This window comes from Mustela lutreola, chromosome 10, assembly GCF_030435805.1.
Source record: "Mustela lutreola isolate mMusLut2 chromosome 10, mMusLut2.pri, whole genome shotgun sequence".
NCBI classification, from domain to species: Eukaryota; Metazoa; Chordata; class Mammalia; order Carnivora; family Mustelidae; genus Mustela; species Mustela lutreola.
Genome location: NC_081299.1, coordinates 34,931,119 through 34,952,238, shown reverse-complemented (window position 1 = coordinate 34,952,238; position 21,120 = coordinate 34,931,119). Strand labels below are relative to the sequence as shown.

The following is a 21,120-nucleotide window of genomic DNA, read 5'->3' as shown; positions in this document are numbered from 1 at the left end:
AATCTCTTCTTAAGTATTTCCCATGAAGATCGTATTGGGCTGTGTTTTGAGAATCTCCAGTGGGGATTTCTCATGACGTTTTAGATATTACAAAGTTTTTTGTAATGTTAAACTCATCAATGTTCTTCTTAAATTTCTACTTTTAAATCATATTCTGCCCTTGAGCAATCAGAACATATTATCTTCCTCTTCCTGTGGCAGCCTTTCCATTATCAGGTACCCAAGTTCTCTTCTCCTGTCTAAAGATCCCTAGTTCCCTTGTTTTCAGGCTCCTCAGCATCCTTGTGACTTCTCTAATATCTCTAATGCGTCATTTTCCCTTTCAAATTGTGATATACAGAAATATGATTTGGAGAGTGCAATTCACAGTGGCATTATTACATTCTATGACCTAGAGGGTATTATTAGAAGAGATTTATTAATTTGAATAAAAGCACAGTCTGTATAGTTAAATAGTACTTTATAATTTTCAAGTATCATTTCAAAATATAACTTATTTTGAAATACAAACTAGTTTTTCATAAACCATGATTTGGTTTTCATTTTTAATTATTTATTTATTTAAATTCAATTAATTAACATATACTGTATTATTAGTTTCAGAGGTAGAGTTCAGTGATTCATCAGTTTAATATAACACCCAGGTCACCGTAATTATTAATCACCTCGGAACCCAGAGCATAGCTCTAGATAAAGAAGTAAGAATAGCTTGACCCTTGTAGTCGTAGAATTTTATGCCATAAAGGACTTCAGAGATGGTACAGCCCTCTCATTTTATAGATGACACTGAGGCCCCAAAAGGGAGTGGCCCTTTCAAAGTCACATGTAAAATTAAATGCAAAACACTGGACATCATTTAATGTTGACAATTAATAAGAAAAGAAGACATACCTAATCTTAAGAGTTGCTTTTTGAGGATGATTTTAGTTTCATTTTTCTTTTTTTTTTTTTAAACTCATTACTTGTCTTTTCTTCGTAATAAACTCCCCTTTGTCACAGTCCCTAACTACCCTCTCCTGTCCCTCTCTCAAGCTTTCTGGCTTCCAAGTAAACTGGACAATATTTCTACGTATTTCATACTTCAGGACCAAATTTAAATTCAAGTTACAGGCAGAAAATATGTAGTGTAATTGTTAAGAACATGTTTCATGGTCTTGAAATGGAGCAATAATATTTTTATCCTGTGGAGTAATTGTGTCTAACTGAAGAAAAAGAATGAAATTATTTAAAATAGATTCAAAATAGTAAATTATTTCAAAGTGAAGGTTTGGTTTGAGAAAACAAAACAAAACAAAAAACCACCTTTGTATTTCTCTATTAATGTCCATGCATTTGGATTTTAAAATTAAATTGCAGATATTTAAATCCTGGAAGAAAGACCAACAACTTACGTATTTTTGTAAACAACCTCTATGTCTTAAATGTTACAAGATGAGTCACATAAATAAATATATTACTTCCCCCCCGCCCAAAAAAAAAATTCTGGGAAGAGATGTGATTAGCATATAATGCATTTAACAGTGTTAGAAATTAATTAGCTTTATGTAGGAAACATGAGTAGAATTCCTCTATTCTTTTTTTTTTTTTTTTAAGATTTTATTTATTTATTTGACAGATAGAGATCACAAGTAGGCAGAGAAGCAGGCAAGCAGGCAGAGGGAGGGGAGGAAGCAGGCTCCCTGCTGAGCAGAGAGCCTGATTCAGGGCTCAATCCCAGGACCCTGGGATCATGACCTGAGCTGAAGGCAGAGGCTTTAACCCACTGAGCCACCCAGGTGCCCCTAGAATTCCTCTATTCTTAACCTGAAGAGAACTTCTGTAGGAAGGTAAATGAACTATAAATATTAAAACTATAAATGTTGAGTCCCCATTTCAAAATTATAAATCTAGCATACAGCTACACCCTCCAGGACAGCTGCATCTGGTTTCTTGACTTTCAGACATTCCTGCCCTTTTCCTTGTTGGAAGCAGCACATTTATTCCCTACCTCATTGCTTTAGGACGCTGCGGAGTTACCATTTTGGCCCCTGTCCTAACTCTGAACAGTCACATTCTCTACAAAGGGGGCTCTCAGCTCTGTCAGAAAGCATGCTGTTTCTAAACATCTGAAATTGTATGTTTCCATTTGAGTCCATTTAAACACGGAGAAGGAGGTAACAGGAAGAGTGCTAACATTTACTGATGCTTGTTTGCCAGCACTAGGTTGAACACCGGGGATACAAAGATAAAAGAGCTCCTTATGACGTTCAAAGTCTAGAAGAGAAAAAAACCTATGTAATTCACGATAGTGATTTAAGGTCTGCAATGGATCAGAAAAGACTTCATCTCTAGAGGAGATAATATGCTGGCTCTGCCCTTTATAATAACTGCGACAGGACCTGAAACTTGATGGATGACTGTGTGGTAGGGTGGGAAGAGAGAATGGGGAATACATTATTGGCAGTTTACTCCAGCAAGTTTACATTAGCTATGTGGAAGGGGAATTGGGGCAGAGAAGGCTGAATTGGGTAGGTGGAGTCATATTTTAAAGATTTTTAATATCATGCTAAAGAATGCTAATCATGCTAATATCATCCTACAAAGAATTTAAACTCAGTCCTACAAAGCAGATATTTAGGATGGAGAACTCAAGGAAGATACTAGAATCTCTAGTTTTTTTTTAAATTTTACCTCTTCTTTTAAAAATATCATTTTTTAAAAGATTTTATTTATTTATTGGAGAGAGAGAGAGATCACAAGTAGGCAAAGCAGCAGGCAGAGAGAGAGGGGGAAGCAGGCTCCCTGCTGAGCAGAGAGTCTGATACAGGGCTTGATTCCAGGATATTGGGATGGAGTCCCACATCGGGCTCCCTGCCCAGTGGGGAGTCTGTCCCTCTCCCTCTTCCCATCCTCCCCACTCATGTTCTCGTTCTCTCTCTCTCTCAAATATATAAATAAAATCTTTTTTTAAAAAAAGATTTTTTTAAAAAGATTTTATTTATTTATTTGACAGAGCGATCACAAGCAGGCAGAGAGGCAGGCTGAGAAAGAGGAAGAAGCAGGCTCCCTGCTAAGCAGAGAGCCTCATGTGGGGCTCAATCCCAGGACTGTGGGATCACAACCTGAGCCGAAGGCAGAGGTTTAACCCACTGAGCCACCCAGGTGCCCCTAAATAAAATCTTAAAATAAATAAATAAATATATATATATATATACATACATATATATGTGTATATATATATATATATATATATATCAGTTTTTGTATGTTATCTGAAGAGCATATTATATCACTTATCATAATTCATGTATTTTTAAATAAATTTTAAAATTAAAGTGGGAATAAGTGAATAAGTGTTCAACTTTTTCTTAAGTTTGGAGAACACTATTTTAGGCTGCCTTTAAGCAGGGAAGTGAAATAAGTAATGGAAATTGGAGTATAGATTAGAATAGGGGAAAACTGGAGTGAGTGAGACTAGCTAAGAGACTAGAAACATATTTTGAGGCCTGAACTAAGGTAGAGCGATGGAGATAAAATAGAAGGACTTGGGGACACCTGGGTGGCTCAGTTGGTTGGGCATCTGACTCTTGGTTTTGGCTCAGGTCGTGATCTTACGGATCTCAGGATCAAGCCCCGCATCTTTGGGCTCCCCACTTAGCAGGGAGTCTGCTTGAAAGATTCTCTCCCTCTGCCCCTCCCCTCATGTGTGCTCTCTCTCTCTCTCATTTAAAATAAGTAAATAAATCCTTAAAAAAAAAAAAAAAAAAGATAAAAAAGAGGAGGACTTGGTAGCCAGTAAGATATTGGGGTAGTGGACTGGGCAAGAGAGGGAGGACTTCAGCCCTAGACTATGGCCAGATTTCTGACTTCAGATCCTTGTGGTGGTGACATTATGATTAAGCTAAGAAACATAGGAAGGATGTTTAGCTCTAAGCCTAAGGATTACCACATTTCTTGTGGTTGGTCACAAAAGATTGAGTTGGTCATTCTTTCCTGCACCTAATGCCCCAGCCTCATTAAAAACAAAATGGCAGTTGGCCCTTTGCCATGCACTTTGGGAACTGTAGACTGGGAGTCTTTTCCAAACATTTGCAATGGAAATCAAGCATGGTGAGGTCTCCACTGCAGTTAGACATTGGCATTTTTTACAGCACCAAACTACTCTTGAGGGTTGGATTGGGATTGGACCACATAGGAAATGTAAATTGTGACCATTCATAGTTGCACCAAGTAGCTGAATTCATTAGTTCCATACGGCAGGGCTGGGGTGCAGGGTGGTAACTTGGATCATAGCCATTGTTTATGAAAGTGCTGGGTGGGTGAAAGCGTGGTACCTTGCCCTGACTGTTTTTTTATTTTTCCAGGGGAGTGTTTTTCTTTCTCTGTGCCATAGGAAATTTTTTGCCAGATTGTGTTATTTATAACAATCTGTCATGGAGCAGCTGCCAGGAAAAGAAGAGAGGCTGTTCCCAGTAGCTCTTACCACCTCCCACCATAGCACCACCACCACACACACATAACATCCAGTTTTCTGATTTAACTTTTGGTTTTTTCTTCTAGTTTTACTCAGTGGTTTTGGCTTGATTGAAAATGTTCTTGTAATGAGGGATTTCTGGGCTTTGCCCTAGCTTTGTAATTGGGTTTTCTGAGCTTAATTTGTTTGCTTTAGCCAAAACTAACTGGCAGCAATTCGAATTTTAAATTCCTGGGTATCTCGATTTTTTCCCAAACACTAATGTGCTGTCTTCATCTTCTCTTAAAGATCTTGTATGTTTCCACTTTGTCAAAACTGCACACATTTGCTGTCCTTCTGAGCCATGCTTTTTGCCCTTGATGTTGCCCTGGCTCCTCAAAAGGAACAGGCTTGGGATAAGGGATCCTGAGGATATTAGAATAGTGAGTTGGGCCGTCTGTGGAGATTCCATTTGGTCTCTGCAAAAGAAGAGGCATTATTGCTGGTTTTAGGAAAGAACCAGTGCCCTGAAACACAAGGCAGCTGAGGATTGGTGTGTCCAGGGAGCTTTCAAGTTAATTGCACTTCATATATACAGTTGCTTCACAGTCCACACAGTCTGTGTTTGTTCATGGCTGTGGTCACACGTGATCAGAAATACCTCCTTTCCACTTTTTCTCTCCGGGCTCCAGTTAGTGCAAGAACATTTGCATTTCTAGTTAGAATACAAATCAAAACAGTAGTCATTTAATAGTGTTTATAAAAATGTAAAGAGAAACAGTTAGTAATGTGAAGATGTAAGATGTTAGACTTTTGTTTCTTATTCCAGGATTTCCAGTTTTGGAAACAAAGTACATTGATAAACAGCAAAGACTTTCCTTTGGTGGGGTTGCAAGGAGGATGGGAATGTGTTTGGCATCAGCGAGTCTTCGATGGTGCGTTTTCTAGAAGGGAGGCAGGAGAGGGCCTAAGGAATAGCACCTCCATCTGTATCTCAGGCCCTGCCCTTTCCGACTGACGCCTTTCGTTTCACGCTGAGAACAGATGGTAACCAGACATGGGGATGGGGCAGGGGTTTGGGGGGTCGGGGGAGGCTCTGTTTCTTGGGCTCCTTGGGGATTTTGCATTCAGCTTAGCAAAAAGTCATCTAAGAGCAAAGACAAAAATGAGGCTGCGACTGTTCCCAATTACACAGGACTTGTTTGGCAATCACTATACTGACAGATTTATTTTTTGCAGATACTGAATGATAACAGCCTCTATTTTCCAAGACAACATTGTTGCCACTTCAGAGGCATCTGCATTGGGGTCATTTTCTTCACTTTGGAGTACACTTGATAATTGAAATTTACTGTAGAACAGTAGGTTGGCAAAAATCAGCCAGTGTATTAGAGAAAGGAGGTTTTTTTTTCCCCCTCAGCAAACTGTCATTTTTATTACAATGAAATGGGGCAGCTTCTGTACTGCTACAGTGACATGTCTTTAATAATAGCCCGTGTTCCCAGCCTTTCTAAGCATTGTTTTTTTTTTTAAAGATTTTATTTATTTATTTGACAGAGATTACAAGTAGGCAGAGAGGCAGACAGAGAGAGAGGAGGAAGCAGGCTCCCTGCTGAGCAGAAAGCCCGATGTGGGGCTCGATCCCAGGACTCTGAGATCATGACCTGAGCTGAAGGCAAAGGCTTTAACCCACTGAGCCACCCAGGTGCCCCTCTAAGCATTGTTTTAAGAGGGAGGATTCAATGTGCTATCTCTTCCTTAGCTTTCAGGTACATGGGCTGATTTGCTAATGTTTGGTGGTTCCTAGATGGTGAATTTAGGAATTTTTTTTTTTTAACTCAGTTAAAATCCGGAAGGAACTAAGATAGCCGTAAGCAGAAAAGTAGGGGGGAAAAATCCAAATTTGAAATTTAAAAAATATATTTTATTTATTTATTTGACAGAGCACAAGCAGGGGGAGCTGCAGGCAGAGGGAGAGGGAGAAGCAGGGGCTCCCCACTGAGCAAGGATCCCTTTGCAGGGCTTGATTCTAGGGTCTTGGGACCTGAGCTGAAGACAGACACTTAACGGACTGAGCCACCCAGGCGCCCATCAAGTTTGAACTTCTTAATTTGAAGAGGCTGTCAGAAGGAATTGTTTAGGCTGTTAAGTGATGAGTTACATGTAGAAAAAGGAATGATGGTTCTGGTACTGATTCTTTATTCAAAATAAGAAATTTCAAGCAGTAAGCCAAGGCATTCTTATGGTTGAGACTTACTTTCTTAGCAAACATGACTTTTTACTATAGTAGAATGTGAGTTGAAATCATCTATTTTTCCCACCCAAAGCAGGAATCTTGATTTTATTTTTTTTTTTTTAGATTTTATTTGAGAGAGAGAGAAAGACAGAGGGATCGAGCCGGGGGAGGGGTAGAGAGAAGCAGACTCCCTGTTGAGTGACAGCCTGATGCAGGGCTCTCTCCTAGGACCCTGAGATCAGGACATGAGCTGAAGTCAATCACTTAGCTGACTGAGCCCCCCAGCTGCCACAGGAATCTTGATTTTAAATTAAGATCTTAGAAAGGTAGGAACCACTTAGAAAAATTTCCATGTAGATACTCATTTTATTCTTAAACCTGGAATAATTTAAATGTTAAATGTTTTTCAGACTTTTTAAAGTAGCAAAACCTGTTTTCCAAACCAAAGCTTACACAGAAAATAAAATTAATAAAAGAGAAGTTGCCCTGGCCGACTCAAAAAGGGCAATAGGAACCAGGTTTTACCCGAGGCACCTCTGGGAAACTGCAGGTGTGCTATTGAGAAACTGTGTAGTCAGTTTAAATTGCAATGTAAGGGATTTGTTTTTCAATACATTGTTTTGGCAAACCTGTTTTCTGCATTTATGATGAAATTCTGTAATAGCAGAATGTATAGGTAGACATTTGTTTAAAAAAATATTAAGTAGCCTTTCTTAGCCACTCCCATTTTATTAACACTTTCTAGTCTAAGTTCCCTCTATATTTCAGAATAGGGCCTGGCTGAGCATAGAGTTAATGCTCAGTAAATGTTAGGTAAATAAATTGTTGCAAGTGGTAATCCAGTTTCTGCCTGAGCACTTCTTATAATGGGAAACTCATTGCCTTACAGAATTCTTCTCTTTGACTAGCTCTGATTGACGGATATAAGTTAATATGAAAACCAAAAACCTTTCATGTTCTACCTATTTGTTAATAGTTTTGTCTTGGGCTATTCAGGCAAAATTTTTTTCTTCCTTAAGACTGCCAAGTATTTAAAGAGTGCTGGTATCTCTTTCTTAATCCCACCCCATAATCCCTGTCCTGCCCAGTTTCCCCCACACAATCTTTTCCCTACTAAACAACTTCTCTTCTTTAAGCTATCATGTTTCTAGCCCTTTCTCATTCATCTTCTTATTGATACTTTCTTAGTTTATCAAGGTTACTCTTAAACTATGATATTCCAGGGGCACCTGGGTTGCTCAGTGGGTTATGCCTCTGCCTTCGGCTCAGGACATGGTCTCAGGGACCTGGGATGGAGCCCCGAATCGGGCTCTCTGCTCAGCAGGGAGCCTGCTTCCCTTCCTCTCTCTCTCTGCCTGCCTTTCTGCCTACTTGTGATCTCTGTCAAATAAATAAAAAAAACTATGATATTCCAAAGTTGATAGCTAGTGCCCATAGTACTGGGTACTAGACAGACCAAAATTTAGAAGTATCTAAGATATACATTCAGGCGTTTTTGGTACCTAATGCTATATGCTAGAAACTCCCTTATATGGGTCTCCAAACTAGCAAAGCTGTATTTCTTTAAACACTATTCATTAGTAAAGATTATTTATTTATATGAATAGTCTTATAGAATGTTAGATCTTGGTTAGTTACCTAACTACTTGTTTCTGTGTCTGTAAAGTACAAATAATAATAGTGCTTATGGCATAACTTTGTAAAGATTGGGAATGCATGCAAAGTGTTATCACTGTTCCTGGCCAACAGTACACATTTGATAAACATTAATTACTATTATTAGTTATTATTGTAATTAATCTGAATTAGTAGAAATGCAACATTTTTTTTACTTCCTTGATATACTCATTCATTCATCAAATAATTACTAAATGCGTGTTACTTGCCAGACGCATAGTAGTTAAGTCTTAATTTCTTTTTTTTTTTTTTAAAGATTTTATTTATTTATTTGAGAGAGATCACAAGTAGGCAGAGAGGCAGGCAGAGAGAGAGAGAGGAGTTAGCAGGCTCCCTGCAGAGCAGAGAGCCTGATGTGGGGCTCTATCCCAGGACCCTGGGATCATGACCTGAGCCGAAGGCAGAGGCTTTAACCCACTGAGCCACCCAGGCGCCCCAAGTCTTATATTTCTTATCCATAAAAATGGGAACAAATAACAGTAACAATCCCACCCCATGGTGTTGGTATTCAAATTACATGAGTGCTTTTATACATACTTGAGGTTTTATAGTAATTGTTTACGAATTAGATTGGTCTCCTGAGAGATGGGCATTATATTATATTCATCCTTTTATTTTCTAGTACTGTAGCAAAGTGACTGCTTTATAGGACTTCATAACCAAATGGAATCATCATATTATGTGAAAATACTTTTCAAATTGTAAAGAGATGTATAAATTTAAGATCATTAATTCCACAGTCATGGAAATAGACAATGTGGTAGTTTCCAGACTCTTTTCCTTAGAGCCCAGAATTCCAGTGATGCCTCAGATTGGGCAGCAATAAGACACACACACACAGGGAGGTAGATATTCCAGACCTCCCCTGGAATAGTTTACTTAGAGCAACCCTATTTATTTTACTTATTCTGCTGTTATAAAAAATGTTTGAAAACAAGTGTCCAGTCTGTGAGTGCTACCAAGCCATCGTAAGTTTATCCTGTGGTGATGTGTGCGATCCGTTGTCTTTTGTGATACTGACTTTCCCCTTCTCCATTTGACAGACAGATGTACTAGTCCTGAGCTGTGACCTGATCACAGATGTTGCCTTACATGAAGTTGTGGACCTGTTCAGAGCTCATGATGCCTCACTCGCCATGTTAATGAGAAAAGGCCAAGATGGCTTAGAACAAGTTCCTGGTCAAAAGAGGGGGAAAAAACCAGGTAAGGAGTTTGATTTATTTGTATGTGGGTTTTTATAATAATAACAACTATTCTTATTATCTTTCATGCTTTCACTTAGGAAACATTTACTGAGAAGTGACTGTACTATAGGCACTGTGCTAAGAGTTGATGGTATAAAGTCAAATAAGACACATTCCCTGACTTGATTGAAGAGGCTTAGAGCTCTTGATTAGATTCTGGAAAATCCAAGAGGCTTTTGTATGCAAAGAGGAGCACTCAGAACTATTTACAATTTAAGATCAAATTTCAGATAACCTTTAAGCGATTAAAATTACTATTACAAGGGTAGAATGGTTGATTTTTTTTGAATGCTTCAATCACCCTAAATAGTCAATAAACAAGACAGTTGTTAACCATGCTTTTTCTTCTTAGGATTACAACATTCTTATCTTGGTATTTCCCTGGGATTCTAGTAGCAGGTTATTACTTGTTTTACTCTTCAGAGTGATATTAATCTTGTCAGACCAAAAAGAAAGGGAATAATGCTGTAGTCCACCCAAGATTGTAGAGCTTTGCTTAGGGATCTGTTGTTCATTTTTGGTTAAGACATGGTTCTTGGTTGTTTTTCCCAGAGTATTTCAAAGCTGAGGCACCGATCCTATGACTGTGCTGCATTTAATGGCTGAACTAATGACCAGAAAGCTTTGTAAGATCACCCTTTTTATATAGATTTTAGTATTTCCTGGAATGATGTATTTTTTTTCCCTTGGAGTTTTCCCCTGGAATGATAGAGATTTTAATATTTCCTAGAACGATGTATTTTTTTCCCCTGGAGTTTTTCCCTGGAATTATGTGTTTTTTAGGTTTTGCTTAGCCAGCATTATGTAACCCATTGTCCTGTCATTATTATTTATTGATGTAATCTGTTACACTTATTAGAAGCTACATATGGTTTACTAGCATCTCACTGGTTTTGGTAGCGATACCTAGAGCTTTCATTCCTAGGATTTGAGAGATCTAGATAATATTTTTAGTTTTATTCCTTAGGCATTTAATTAATTTATAATTTTGGATTATAGCATTAAAACTTTCTAAATTGCTTTTTATGTTCAAGTGATCACCAGTGTGGACTAATTATTGGGTCCTCTTTCCACCTTATCACTATCTGTGATCCTTATGTTGAGTAATCCTTTTGTTCTTGATGTAGTTTCTACTTTTGTGAGGTCTGGTTCGCTTATTCACAGTTCCCTGTATTCAGCCTTTTCTACCTTATAAACAGGTGTTTATTTTACAAATAAGCATTTCTTGTTTCTTTTTTTATACTCTTCTCCTTAAAACAAATTAAAAAATCAAATACCTTATTAGAGTTACTCTTCTTGATATTTGAGTATTTTGATACATTTCATATTAGCTGTTATCTCTTAAGTATCATTATAAGTGCATAGCTTTTCATAATTTTAAATTAGCTATAAGTATTATCTGTCTACCCATCCATTTAAAACTGTTTTGATGCTTGGCCAGTGAAAGTTCGTATAAGCTGGCTTTTCTCTCTTCTTTGAAAAGGTATGATGTATATAGGTAACCTACTCTTGAGCTGGAGTGTGAGTATGGAGGCCAGGGAGCAGGGAATGGGACTGGAGAGGATACAGGGATCAAACTAAAGCATTTGAACTTTATCCTCAAAACAGTGGGGAGTTGTTGAGGAATTTTAAACAAGAGAATGTCCTAATCAGATTTGTGTTATTGAAATATTTTCATACTTAACATGAAATTTTGAATTTCTCAATATCTGTATTTTGTTATGTTTGAAGGTTAAGTTTCACCTTGATAATTGAGGGAGGCTTTTTTGCTTTTATTTTCTTAAGAGAGACATCTGGATGCATGGGGTGGGGGGGATGTGGTTGGGGGACAGAAGAGGGAGAAAGAGAGAATCTTAAGCAGGCGCTGGGCCCAGCCTGGAGCCTGATGTGGGGCTTGATCTCACAATCCTGAGATCATGACCTGAGCCAAAATCAAGACTTAAGACACTTAACCGACTGAGCTACCCAGGCACCACTAGATAACTGAGTTTTAAATTCCTCCTATGGGGGCGCCTGGATGACCCAATTGGTTAAGCGTCTGCCTTTGGCTTGGGTCATGATCCCAGCATCCTGGAATCAAGCCCTGCATGGGGCTCCCTGCTCAGCTGGGAGGCTGCTTCTCCCTCTTCCACTCCCCCGGCTTGTATTCCCTCTCTCGATATCTGTCTGTCAAATAAATAAATAAAATCTTTTAAAAATAATAATAATAAATAAATTCCTCCCATGGAATGCTATGCATTTCAATGTTAAGCATTTTTTGTTGTTGTTGTTAAGGAATCCTAAATTTCTCAGATTGTATATTGGTCTGCTGTTGGCTGCTATTATATGCCAGAAAAACTAGCAGTCCACACTTTCCCAGATATTGTTTAATAGAGCAGATCTGTGTCCAAGTTTTGCAGTGGTGTTCTTACAGACTTACAGGAGAATGGCTATTGGCTACACGTTTCAGGAGCCATCTTTCACCGTCTTGCTACTTCTGTTTCAGATTTGTAGATGTCTGTTCTGAGGAGGGCAGGAAAAAATTCATGTTTGGATTTTTTGTACTGCTTTCCCCCCTCCCCACCCCCTCCAGGCTTTTAATGCTCTCCATCCCTTCTCCCTATGACACATGTGCTCTAAATTTAACTTACCCTTCAAGTTCTTTTCTGAGAAGAGCCTTCCTTGACCCTCTCATATGCAGTTATACCCCCTTATTTGCCTACATATGTTGGCACTGCTCTCTGATTTACTCTCTCCTCTACTTGGCTATCAGCTCTTTGAGAGCTGGGATCGTCATATCCTGTTTTGTTCATTTTATCCCCAGCATTTGGCTCAGTTATGGCCCATGTTAAGAAGTCAGTACATATTACTGAATGGTTGAGGAGCCTGCCTATAAAGGCGACTCTTACTATCCCCTGCCCAGGTAAGATAAAGTAGATTCAGTTTTTATTTAGCCCATCCAGTTCACTGTAGTATTTCTCAAACTCCTCTCCAGTTCTCAGAGTTAGATAGCCTTGGTCTAGGCTAGATTCGGTAAATATCAGTGTGGTTCAGAATCACACTCAACACTCAATCCGCGTGGCTCCCTGCGCACTAACAAATGTTGGCAGGCATTCTGAACCTGTATTTCTTTTGGTTCAGCTTTCTTTATTTCTCAGAGCTGTATTGCAAGAAAACTTCTTCTGCTTGGGTTTCTGTTTTATCTCTTTTGAAAAATCCCAACCACCACCACCACTCCTTTTATACTAATTATATTTAACAGAAGTGACTTGAAATCCCAGCATACTCAAAACTGAAATTCTTGTGATTGAGGAAATAGCTTATAGAAGTAGATTCAAATATGCTAGAATTTATAAGTCACAGTGTGAGAAGTACAGTAATAGCATATGCAAAATACAGAGAACAGTTTAATGTCCTAGTTACAGGGAAATATATTTAAAAGCACAATGTTTAAAAAGAAGGAGGTGAACAATATACTGATATGCAGACAGGGTAGTTGGTATGAGATAAGATCCCTGACTTACAAATGCATTGAATTTTGATGTAGTCATTGAACTTAGAACATAGTATATATAAAGTTTATGCTAAAGCTTATATGGGAAACAAAAATAATCAAGATTTGCTCTCAAAATAAAACCTGGTGAATGGACTAAAACTAATTAATATTACACTATATATTAACTAACTGGAATTTTTTTTTTCCTTAAAGATTTTATTTATTTGAGAGAGAGGCAGAGAGCATGAACAGGGGAGAGGGGGCAGAGGGAGAGGGAGAAGCAGAATCCCTGCTGAGCAGGGAGCCCAACACAGCCAATCCCAGGACCCGGAGATCATGACCGAGCCACCCTGGCACCCCACTAACTGGAATGTAAATAAAAACATGAAACTAAAAAAAAAAAAGAAGAAGAATTATGAAATAAAATAAAATCCAGTGAATGGGGCTATGTAGTTTTATTATTTATCAAGTTTTATATCCACTTATGGCATACTAGCATTTTGTAGATAGTTGCTCAATATCAAATCATTAATAAGTGGTAGAATCAGAACTTGAACCTGCGCTTTCTGACTCCATAGCCGGAGCTTTTTTTTTCTTTCCTTTTTGAATTTAGTTTTTATTTTCGTCAAAGTTTTATATGTTCGTAATTTAAAGAGTGATGGAATTATCCAGGGTATATTATAAGAAATAGCCATCCTTCTGTGTCTATCCTCCTTTTACCCAAAGGCAGCCACTTTCAACATATTTAGCTAATTTTTTTTCACATTTAACTCCATATCTTCAAAGGACATGCTTTTGTTTGCTATGTCTTGGTATTTTTAGTTTTAGGAATTATTTACTTACTACCTTCTACAGAAATTTAAAGATTTAGTTCTGTTTTACCACATCCTCTAGCCCCACCACACACATGCAGACATCCAGTTTCCCCATTTATTGCCGTGTTTATTAACATATATTTAATGTTTACACCACTATAACTGTTTAAATGTTATTCATAAGGAGCAGCTGAGTGGCTCAGTCGGTTAAGTGTCTGCCTTTGGCTCAAGTCATGATCCCTGGGTCCTGGGATCGGGCATGGTACTGGATTCCCTGTTCAGTGGAGAGCCTCCTTTTCCCTCTTCCTCTCTTCCTCCCCACCATTCATGTTCCCTTTCTCTTTCTCTCTCAAATACATAAAATTTTTTTAAAAATTAAAATACTTAGTTAAGTCTCTCCTTCGGCTCAGCTAAGTATTCACAGCTGAACCTTATATGAGATTACTTTTCTCTTTCCTCCTTTTATTTTCCTAAAAATTGTCTTGTTTTTTCATTTGCTTAATTTTCTATGTATTTATTACTAATTCAGCCTTAGCCCCACCGGTATGAATTTCTTCTCATTATTTCCTAACACTTTTAAGTGTTCTCTCAGTTTCAAACTCCTGAAGATATCTCTCTTAGAACTTTTCTGGATTAGTAGCTCTTCTGTAGAACTGCCATTTTAGGTTCACACTTCAATCTCATAATTTTCCTCTTAGTTTATACTCACTTTTTTGTGGAACATATCCTCTGGTAGCCTTCTCAGATGGGTTCGTGAAAAATAAATTTTTATAGCTTTTGCATGTCTTCATTCTGTCTCAGTGGTTGTTTGATATTTTGGCTAGGTATAATCTTCTCTTGGAAATTATGTCCCTTTGTGGTACCTGGGTGGCTCAGTCAGTTAAGTATCTGCCTTTGGCTCACATCGTGATCCTGAAGTCCAGGGATTGAGCCCTGCATTGGGCTCCCTGGTCAGCAGGGAGTTTACTGCTCCCTCTACCTCTCCCCCAACTCATGTTTTTTCTCTTACTCACTCTTTCTCTGTCTCTCTCTCTCAAATAAATAAATAAAATCTTTAAAAAAAGAGAGAGAGAGAGATCAAGTCCCCTCAAAATGAAGGTATTATCTCACTGTCTTCTAGCTTTTCTGTTAAATCTAACACAATTCTGATTCTTCATTCTCTTCATGAAAACTTTTTCTCCCCTTTTGGGAAGCTTCTAAGATCTTTCTATTTACAAAGTTACTAAGTTTCACTTTGATTGTTTTCAGTACAGTCTGATACCATCCCTTGTGTTGGATGTTAATGGGCCTTTTGATCTGAAAAGTCAAGTCTTCAATTCGGTAAAATTTTCTCAAATTAATATCTTTTTTCTTTTTAACCCACCAGCAAACTCAAACTTTAAAATAACTTTTACTAGCGTGATTTCCAGTCCCCTTCCCCAAATTGTTGTTATCCCTCTTTGTTTGTTTTAAGATTTTATTTACTTATTTGAGAGGGTGAGAGAGAAAATGCAACAGAGGGATGTGTCAGAAGGAAAAGCAGACCCCGCCACTGACCAGGGTGCCTGACGCAGGGCTCGATCCCAGGACCCTGGAATCATGACCTGAGCAAAAGACAGATACTTAAGGGACTGATCCACCCAGGCGCCCCAGTGTCTTACTCTTGATCTCAGCTCAAGTCTCAAATCTCGGGGTCATGAGTTCAAGCCCTATATTGGGCTCCACACTGAGCATGGAGCCTACTTTAAAAAAAAAAAAAAAAGGACTGTTATCAAAAAGATTAGAAATAACAAGTGTTGGTGAGGATGCATGGAAAGGGGAACCCTCACATACTGTTGGTGGGAATGTAAATTGGTGCAGCCACTTTGGAAAAGGGTATGGAAATTCCTTTAAAAATTAAAAAAAGAATTACCATATGATCCAATAATTCCACTACCAAGTATTTTTCCAAAGAAAATGAGAACACTAATTCAAAAAGATATATGCAACCCCTTGTTCCTTGCAGCTTTATTTATAGTGACCAAAATATGGAAACAACCTAAGTGAATGGATAAAGAAATTGTGGTGTCTATACACAGCGGAAGATTATTCAGCCACAAAAAAAGAATGAAATCTTGCCATTTGCAACAACGTGGTTGGACCTCAAGGATATTATGTTAAGTGAAATAAATCAGACAGAAAGACAGATACGATATGATCTCTCTTACATGTGGAATCAAAAAAAAATAATAAAATTTAAACTGAGCTCATAGAGGGACACCTAGATGGCTCAGTCGGTTAAGCGTCTGCCTTCAGCTCAGGTCATGATCCCGGGGTCCTGGGATCAAGTCCTGCACTGGGCTCCTTGCTCAGCGGGGAGCCTGCTTCTCCCTCTGCCTGCTGCTCCCCTTCTTGTGCACTGGCTCTCTCTCTCTCTCTCTCTGACAAATAAATAAATAAAATCTAAAAATTAAAAAAAAAAAAACCCTTTAAAGAAAACAAACTAAGCTCGTAGATACAGAGAATAGATTGGTGGTTTTCAGAGATGGGGAGTAGGAGATAGGAGAAGGTAAACTGCTTTTGTTTTATTTTGCATTAGTTTAAATAAATTGAATTTTTTAGGGGCGCCTAGGTGGCTTAGTTAAGTGTCTCCTTCGGCTCAGATCATGATTCAGGGTCCCAGAATCAAGCCTCACATCAGGCTCCCTGCTCTGTGGGGAGCCTGTTTCTCCCCTTGCCCCTCCCCCACTTATGCATGCTCTCTCTCTCTCTAATAAATAAATAAAATTTTAAAAAGTAATAGAATAAATTGAAATTTTAGAAATGTAAAGTTAAAACCTGCAAAAAAAAGTAGCATGATTTGCTTTTCATTATTCTGCTTCTTCGTTATTCTTTGGCAGTTTGGCCTGTTGTAACTGAGTTGGCTCACTTCTGTTCAAGTGATTATCAGCTAGTGTATATTTTCTGTTGTATAAATTATCTATTGTTGCATACCAAATTACCACAAACTTAACATCTTAAAACAATACTGTGGGTCAGGAATCCAGGCATTACTTAGTTGGGCCTTCTGACTCAGAGTCTTTTACAAGCCTGAAATCAATGTGTCATTTAGGGTTGAGGTTTCATCTGAAGGTTCAGCTAGGAAAGGATTAGCTTCTGAGCTCACTTGTTTATTGGCAAAAATTCAGTTCCCTGAGGACTGTTGGATTAAGAGCCTCAATTTCTAACTGGATGTTGGCCAGAGGCTGCCCTCATTTCCTTATTACTTGGGCCTCTTCAGCAGAACAACTTGCTTCACCAGAGCCAGCAAGGGAGAGAACCTTCTAGCAAGACAGAAGTTATAAAGTTATGTGACTAAATCACAAAAATAGTATCTCATCACCTTTGCCACATTCTGTTGGTTAGAAGCAAGCTGCTGGGCCAGCCCATATTCATGTGTGTTGGGGGTGGATACAGAAGATTGTGACTACCAAGAGGCAATTATCATTCTTAGAGACGACCTACCACAGTTGGGCTCACTGATATGTCGAGGCCCTCAGCTGTGATAGTTGGATTTCTCTTTGCATCTACTCTGTTACCATACTGGAAGCCCAAGCTTGTTCACATGGCAGCAGCAGGTTCTTAAAGAGTAAGAGAAGAACTACAAACAAGGTCTCTTGGATCTAAGCTTAGAACTCACACTGTATCACTTTCATTGCATTCTTTAAAGCTAGTGGCTAGGCCAGCCTGGATATAAGGGATGGGGAACTAGACCTTAACCTCTTTTTTCCCCTCCCGTGAGCACTTTTTTTTCCTTCAGTTTTTTTTTGTTTTGTTTTGTTTTTTGTTTGTTTTTTTGTTTTTTTATGGTGATAAAATACATGTAAAATTTACCATCTTTTTTTAAGTGTACAGTTCATTGGTGTTAAATACAGTTATAACGCTGTGCAACCATCACCACCATCTCCATCACTCTTTTCATCTTTTGAAACTGGAACTTAGTAACTCCTCATTTCCTCCTCCCTCGAGCCCCCCCGCCCCCGAAGCCAGTATGATACTTTCTGTCTCTATGATTTTGACTACTTTAAGTACCATATGTAAGTGGAATCATACAGTATTTGTCTTTCTGCCACTGGCTTATTTCATAGTGTAATGCCTCTGAGGTTGATCTGTACTTAGCATATTGCAGAATTTCCTTCATTTTTAAAGCTGAATTATATTTTCTTGTATGTATATATTATGTTTTGCTTATCCATTACTTTATCAGTGGACACTTGGGTTGCTTTCACATTTCAGCTATTCTGAATAATGCTGTTATGAACAGGGGTGTACACATGTCTCTGTGAAACCCTGCCTCTCATTTTTTGGGGTGGTATATCCAGAAATAGAATTGCTGAATCATGCGGTAATTCTGTTTGTTTCGGGTTGTTTTTTTTTTAAGATTTTATTTATTTATTTGACAGAGAGAGAGCAAGCAAGCACAAGCAGGGGGAGTGGGAGAGGGAGAAGCAACTCCCCGCTGAGCTGGGAGCCCAGTGCGGGGCTTGATACGAGGACCTTGGGATCATGACCTGAGCCAAGAGCATATGCAACCAACTGAGCACCCAGGCACTCCTCTATTTTTAATTTTTTGAGGAACTATTTTATATTGTAGCTATACCATTTTACATTCTAGACCTTACCTCTTTAAGGGAAGAACAACAAATTTGTAACCCTTTTAAATCTACTATATAGGGGTGCCTGGGTGGCTCAGTGGGTTAAAGCCTCTGCCTTCAGCTGAGGTCATGATTCCAGGGTCCTGGCATCGAGCCCTGCATTGGGCTCTCTGTTCAGCAGGGAGTCTACTTCCCCCCCTCTCTCTGCCTGCCTCTCTGCCTACTTGTGATCTCTCTCTCTGTAAAATAAATAAATAAAATCTTTAAAAAAAAAAAATCTACTATATACATTTTTTTCCATAATTGAAGTATGTTTTTTATTTTATTTATTTATTTATTAAAGATTTTATTTATTTATTTGACAGAGATCATAAGTAGGCAGAGAGGCAGGCAGAGAGAGAGAGAGGAGGAAGCAGGCTCCCTGCTAAGCAGAGAGCCTGATGCGGGACTCGATCCCAAGACCCTGAGATCATGACCTGAGCCAAAGGCAGCGGCTTAACCCACTGAGCCACCCAGGTGCCCCTGAAGTATGTTTTTTTTATGTACCGTGAGTTGGCATTAAGGGAGATATCTAGGAGATCCACAGTTAAGGTTGGTATCTTGGAGGACCCATTCAAGGAAGTTCACTAAATCCAACTTAATGAAGCCTATATCCTTCACGTACTTACAGAAACACTGGCAGCATATTGAGGTCAGATTTCAGGATGAGACCATGCTGGTTTGAACAGCCATGGCAAGAACAAGAACCCTGACCAAATTTTCTCAGATGGCTCCCATAGAGCTGCTGGTAACCCATCCTGCTCTCTCAGCTGCAATGAGGCAAAAGGGCTACTATATACATTTTAGTTTTGATTTGCTATATTTTGTTTAGGATCCCTCTACTTACGTAATAAATTAATATGCCTCATATTTTTATCTGGTATTGGCATCAAGATCCTGCTAGCCTTATAAAATGAGGAAATGAAATTCCCTACTATAATGGCCAATATAATGTCTGTCATAGGGGAGGTGCACAAGTACATTTATTAGTTGAATGAATGAATGGATAAGTAAATGACTATAGAAGAAACAAAAGGGTCAGGCAGACTAGTAAAAATCAACTAGAAAAAAATTATGAGTAGTTGACAGAATTTTTTTTTAATGGAAATTCATAGTTTTAACTGTTTTCTTAATCTCATTTTTGTAATCTTCTTAGGATAGACATTCTGATATTACTTGCTCTGCTCCCAAAGTGGAATTTACATTGTTAGAACAGGAAGAAATCTTTCCCAGGTTTCTATAATTTGTAGCATATTCGTAGGTCCCAGTTACTATGGTAGCTACGAGGAAGCAAATATAGGGAGGGGACCCTGAGAGTGAGGAATGTGAATAAAGAGCACAGAGCACTTGGACATCACTGCTCCCAGGACATTAAGTAATTCAAGGTTTTGTGGGCTGAAGGACTTGGATAGAGGAAGCACTCCAAATGATATCCAAAAATAACATCTCTATGTTTCTTTTTAAAATATTGGCTCATAATCAGACTGTTGCAGACTGTTATATTCTCAAGTTTCCTTGTAACGGATGAATTAATATATGTCATATCTACTGTGTGACATTTGAAATTCTCTGCAAAATTCACTTCAACTAAAATTTCCTGTAAAACTTACCTTCAAATTGGTAATTGGTATTATTTACCCTTCCTTCTTGGGAGTTCACTAATTTTGGTTATTGGGGGGGAAAAACCCCCAACATATAGCTTGTTGGGGTTTTTTTAGTTTGTTTATTTATTTATTTAAGTAATCTCTACACCTAGTGCGGGGCTCAAATTCATGGGCGTGAGATCAAGAGTCACCTACTCGGGTGCCTGGGTGGCTCAGTGGGTTAGGCCGCTGCCTTCGGCTCGGGTCATGATCTCGGGGTCCCGGGATCGAGTCCCGCATCGGGCTCTCTGCTCGGCGGGGGGCCTGCTTCCTCCTCTCTCTCTCTGTCTGCCTCTCTGCCTGCTTGTGAGCTCTCTCTGTCAAATAAATAAATAAAATCTTAAAAAAAAAAAAAAAAAAGTCACATACTCTTCTGATGAGCCAGCCATGTGCCCCAACATACAACTTTTTTTTTTTTTTTAAGATTTTATTTATTTATTTATTTGACAGAGAGAGAGAGAGATCATACAGGTGGAGAGGCAGGCAGAGAGAGGAGGAAGCAGGCTTCCCGCCGAGCAGAGAGCCCGATGCGGGGCTCCATCCCAGGACCCTGGGATCATGACCTGAGCCAAAGGCAGAGGCTTTAACGCACTGAGCCACCCAGGTGCTCCCAACATATAACTTTTTTTTTTTTTTTTTTTTTTTTTTTTTTTATAAACATATATTTTTTATATACATATATTTTTATCCCAACATATAACTTTTTATGATAGTTTTTCCCTATTTAGATTCAGATGCTACAGATGAATAGATGACCAGAAATCATCTGAAGGAGAGAATGCTTTCAAGCACCTGGGCTAAACACATTATACACTTGAGTAATACATTTGGTTCTAGGTATACAGGCAGTTGCAGCCAACAATGAAGCATGTTCAGTTATGTAGTACCTGTTGTCTGTCAGTAGGAGGCAGACAAATTCATCTTTAGAAATACTAGAGGTTCTAGAGGCTCCTGAGTGGCCTGGTTG

General features: G+C 38.6%; 1 protein-coding gene and 1 pseudogene across 3 annotated transcripts in view; one reads left to right on the top strand and one right to left on the bottom strand.

Annotated features, from left to right (window-relative positions):
- The window catches only part of EIF2B3 (eukaryotic translation initiation factor 2B subunit gamma), a 126,213-nt gene that overhangs the window by 24,497 nt on the left and 80,596 nt on the right, over positions 1-21,120 (top strand). For all 3 annotated transcript variants that reach the window (XM_059135381.1, XM_059135380.1, XM_059135382.1), the window contains one exon: positions 9,389-9,548. In XM_059135381.1, coding sequence (XP_058991364.1) covers positions 9,389-9,548 — 160 coding nt within the window. The remainder of the gene's footprint in view (positions 1-9,388; positions 9,549-21,120) is intronic.
- LOC131809812 (small ribosomal subunit protein uS14-like) lies at positions 19,030-19,276 on the bottom strand (annotated as a pseudogene).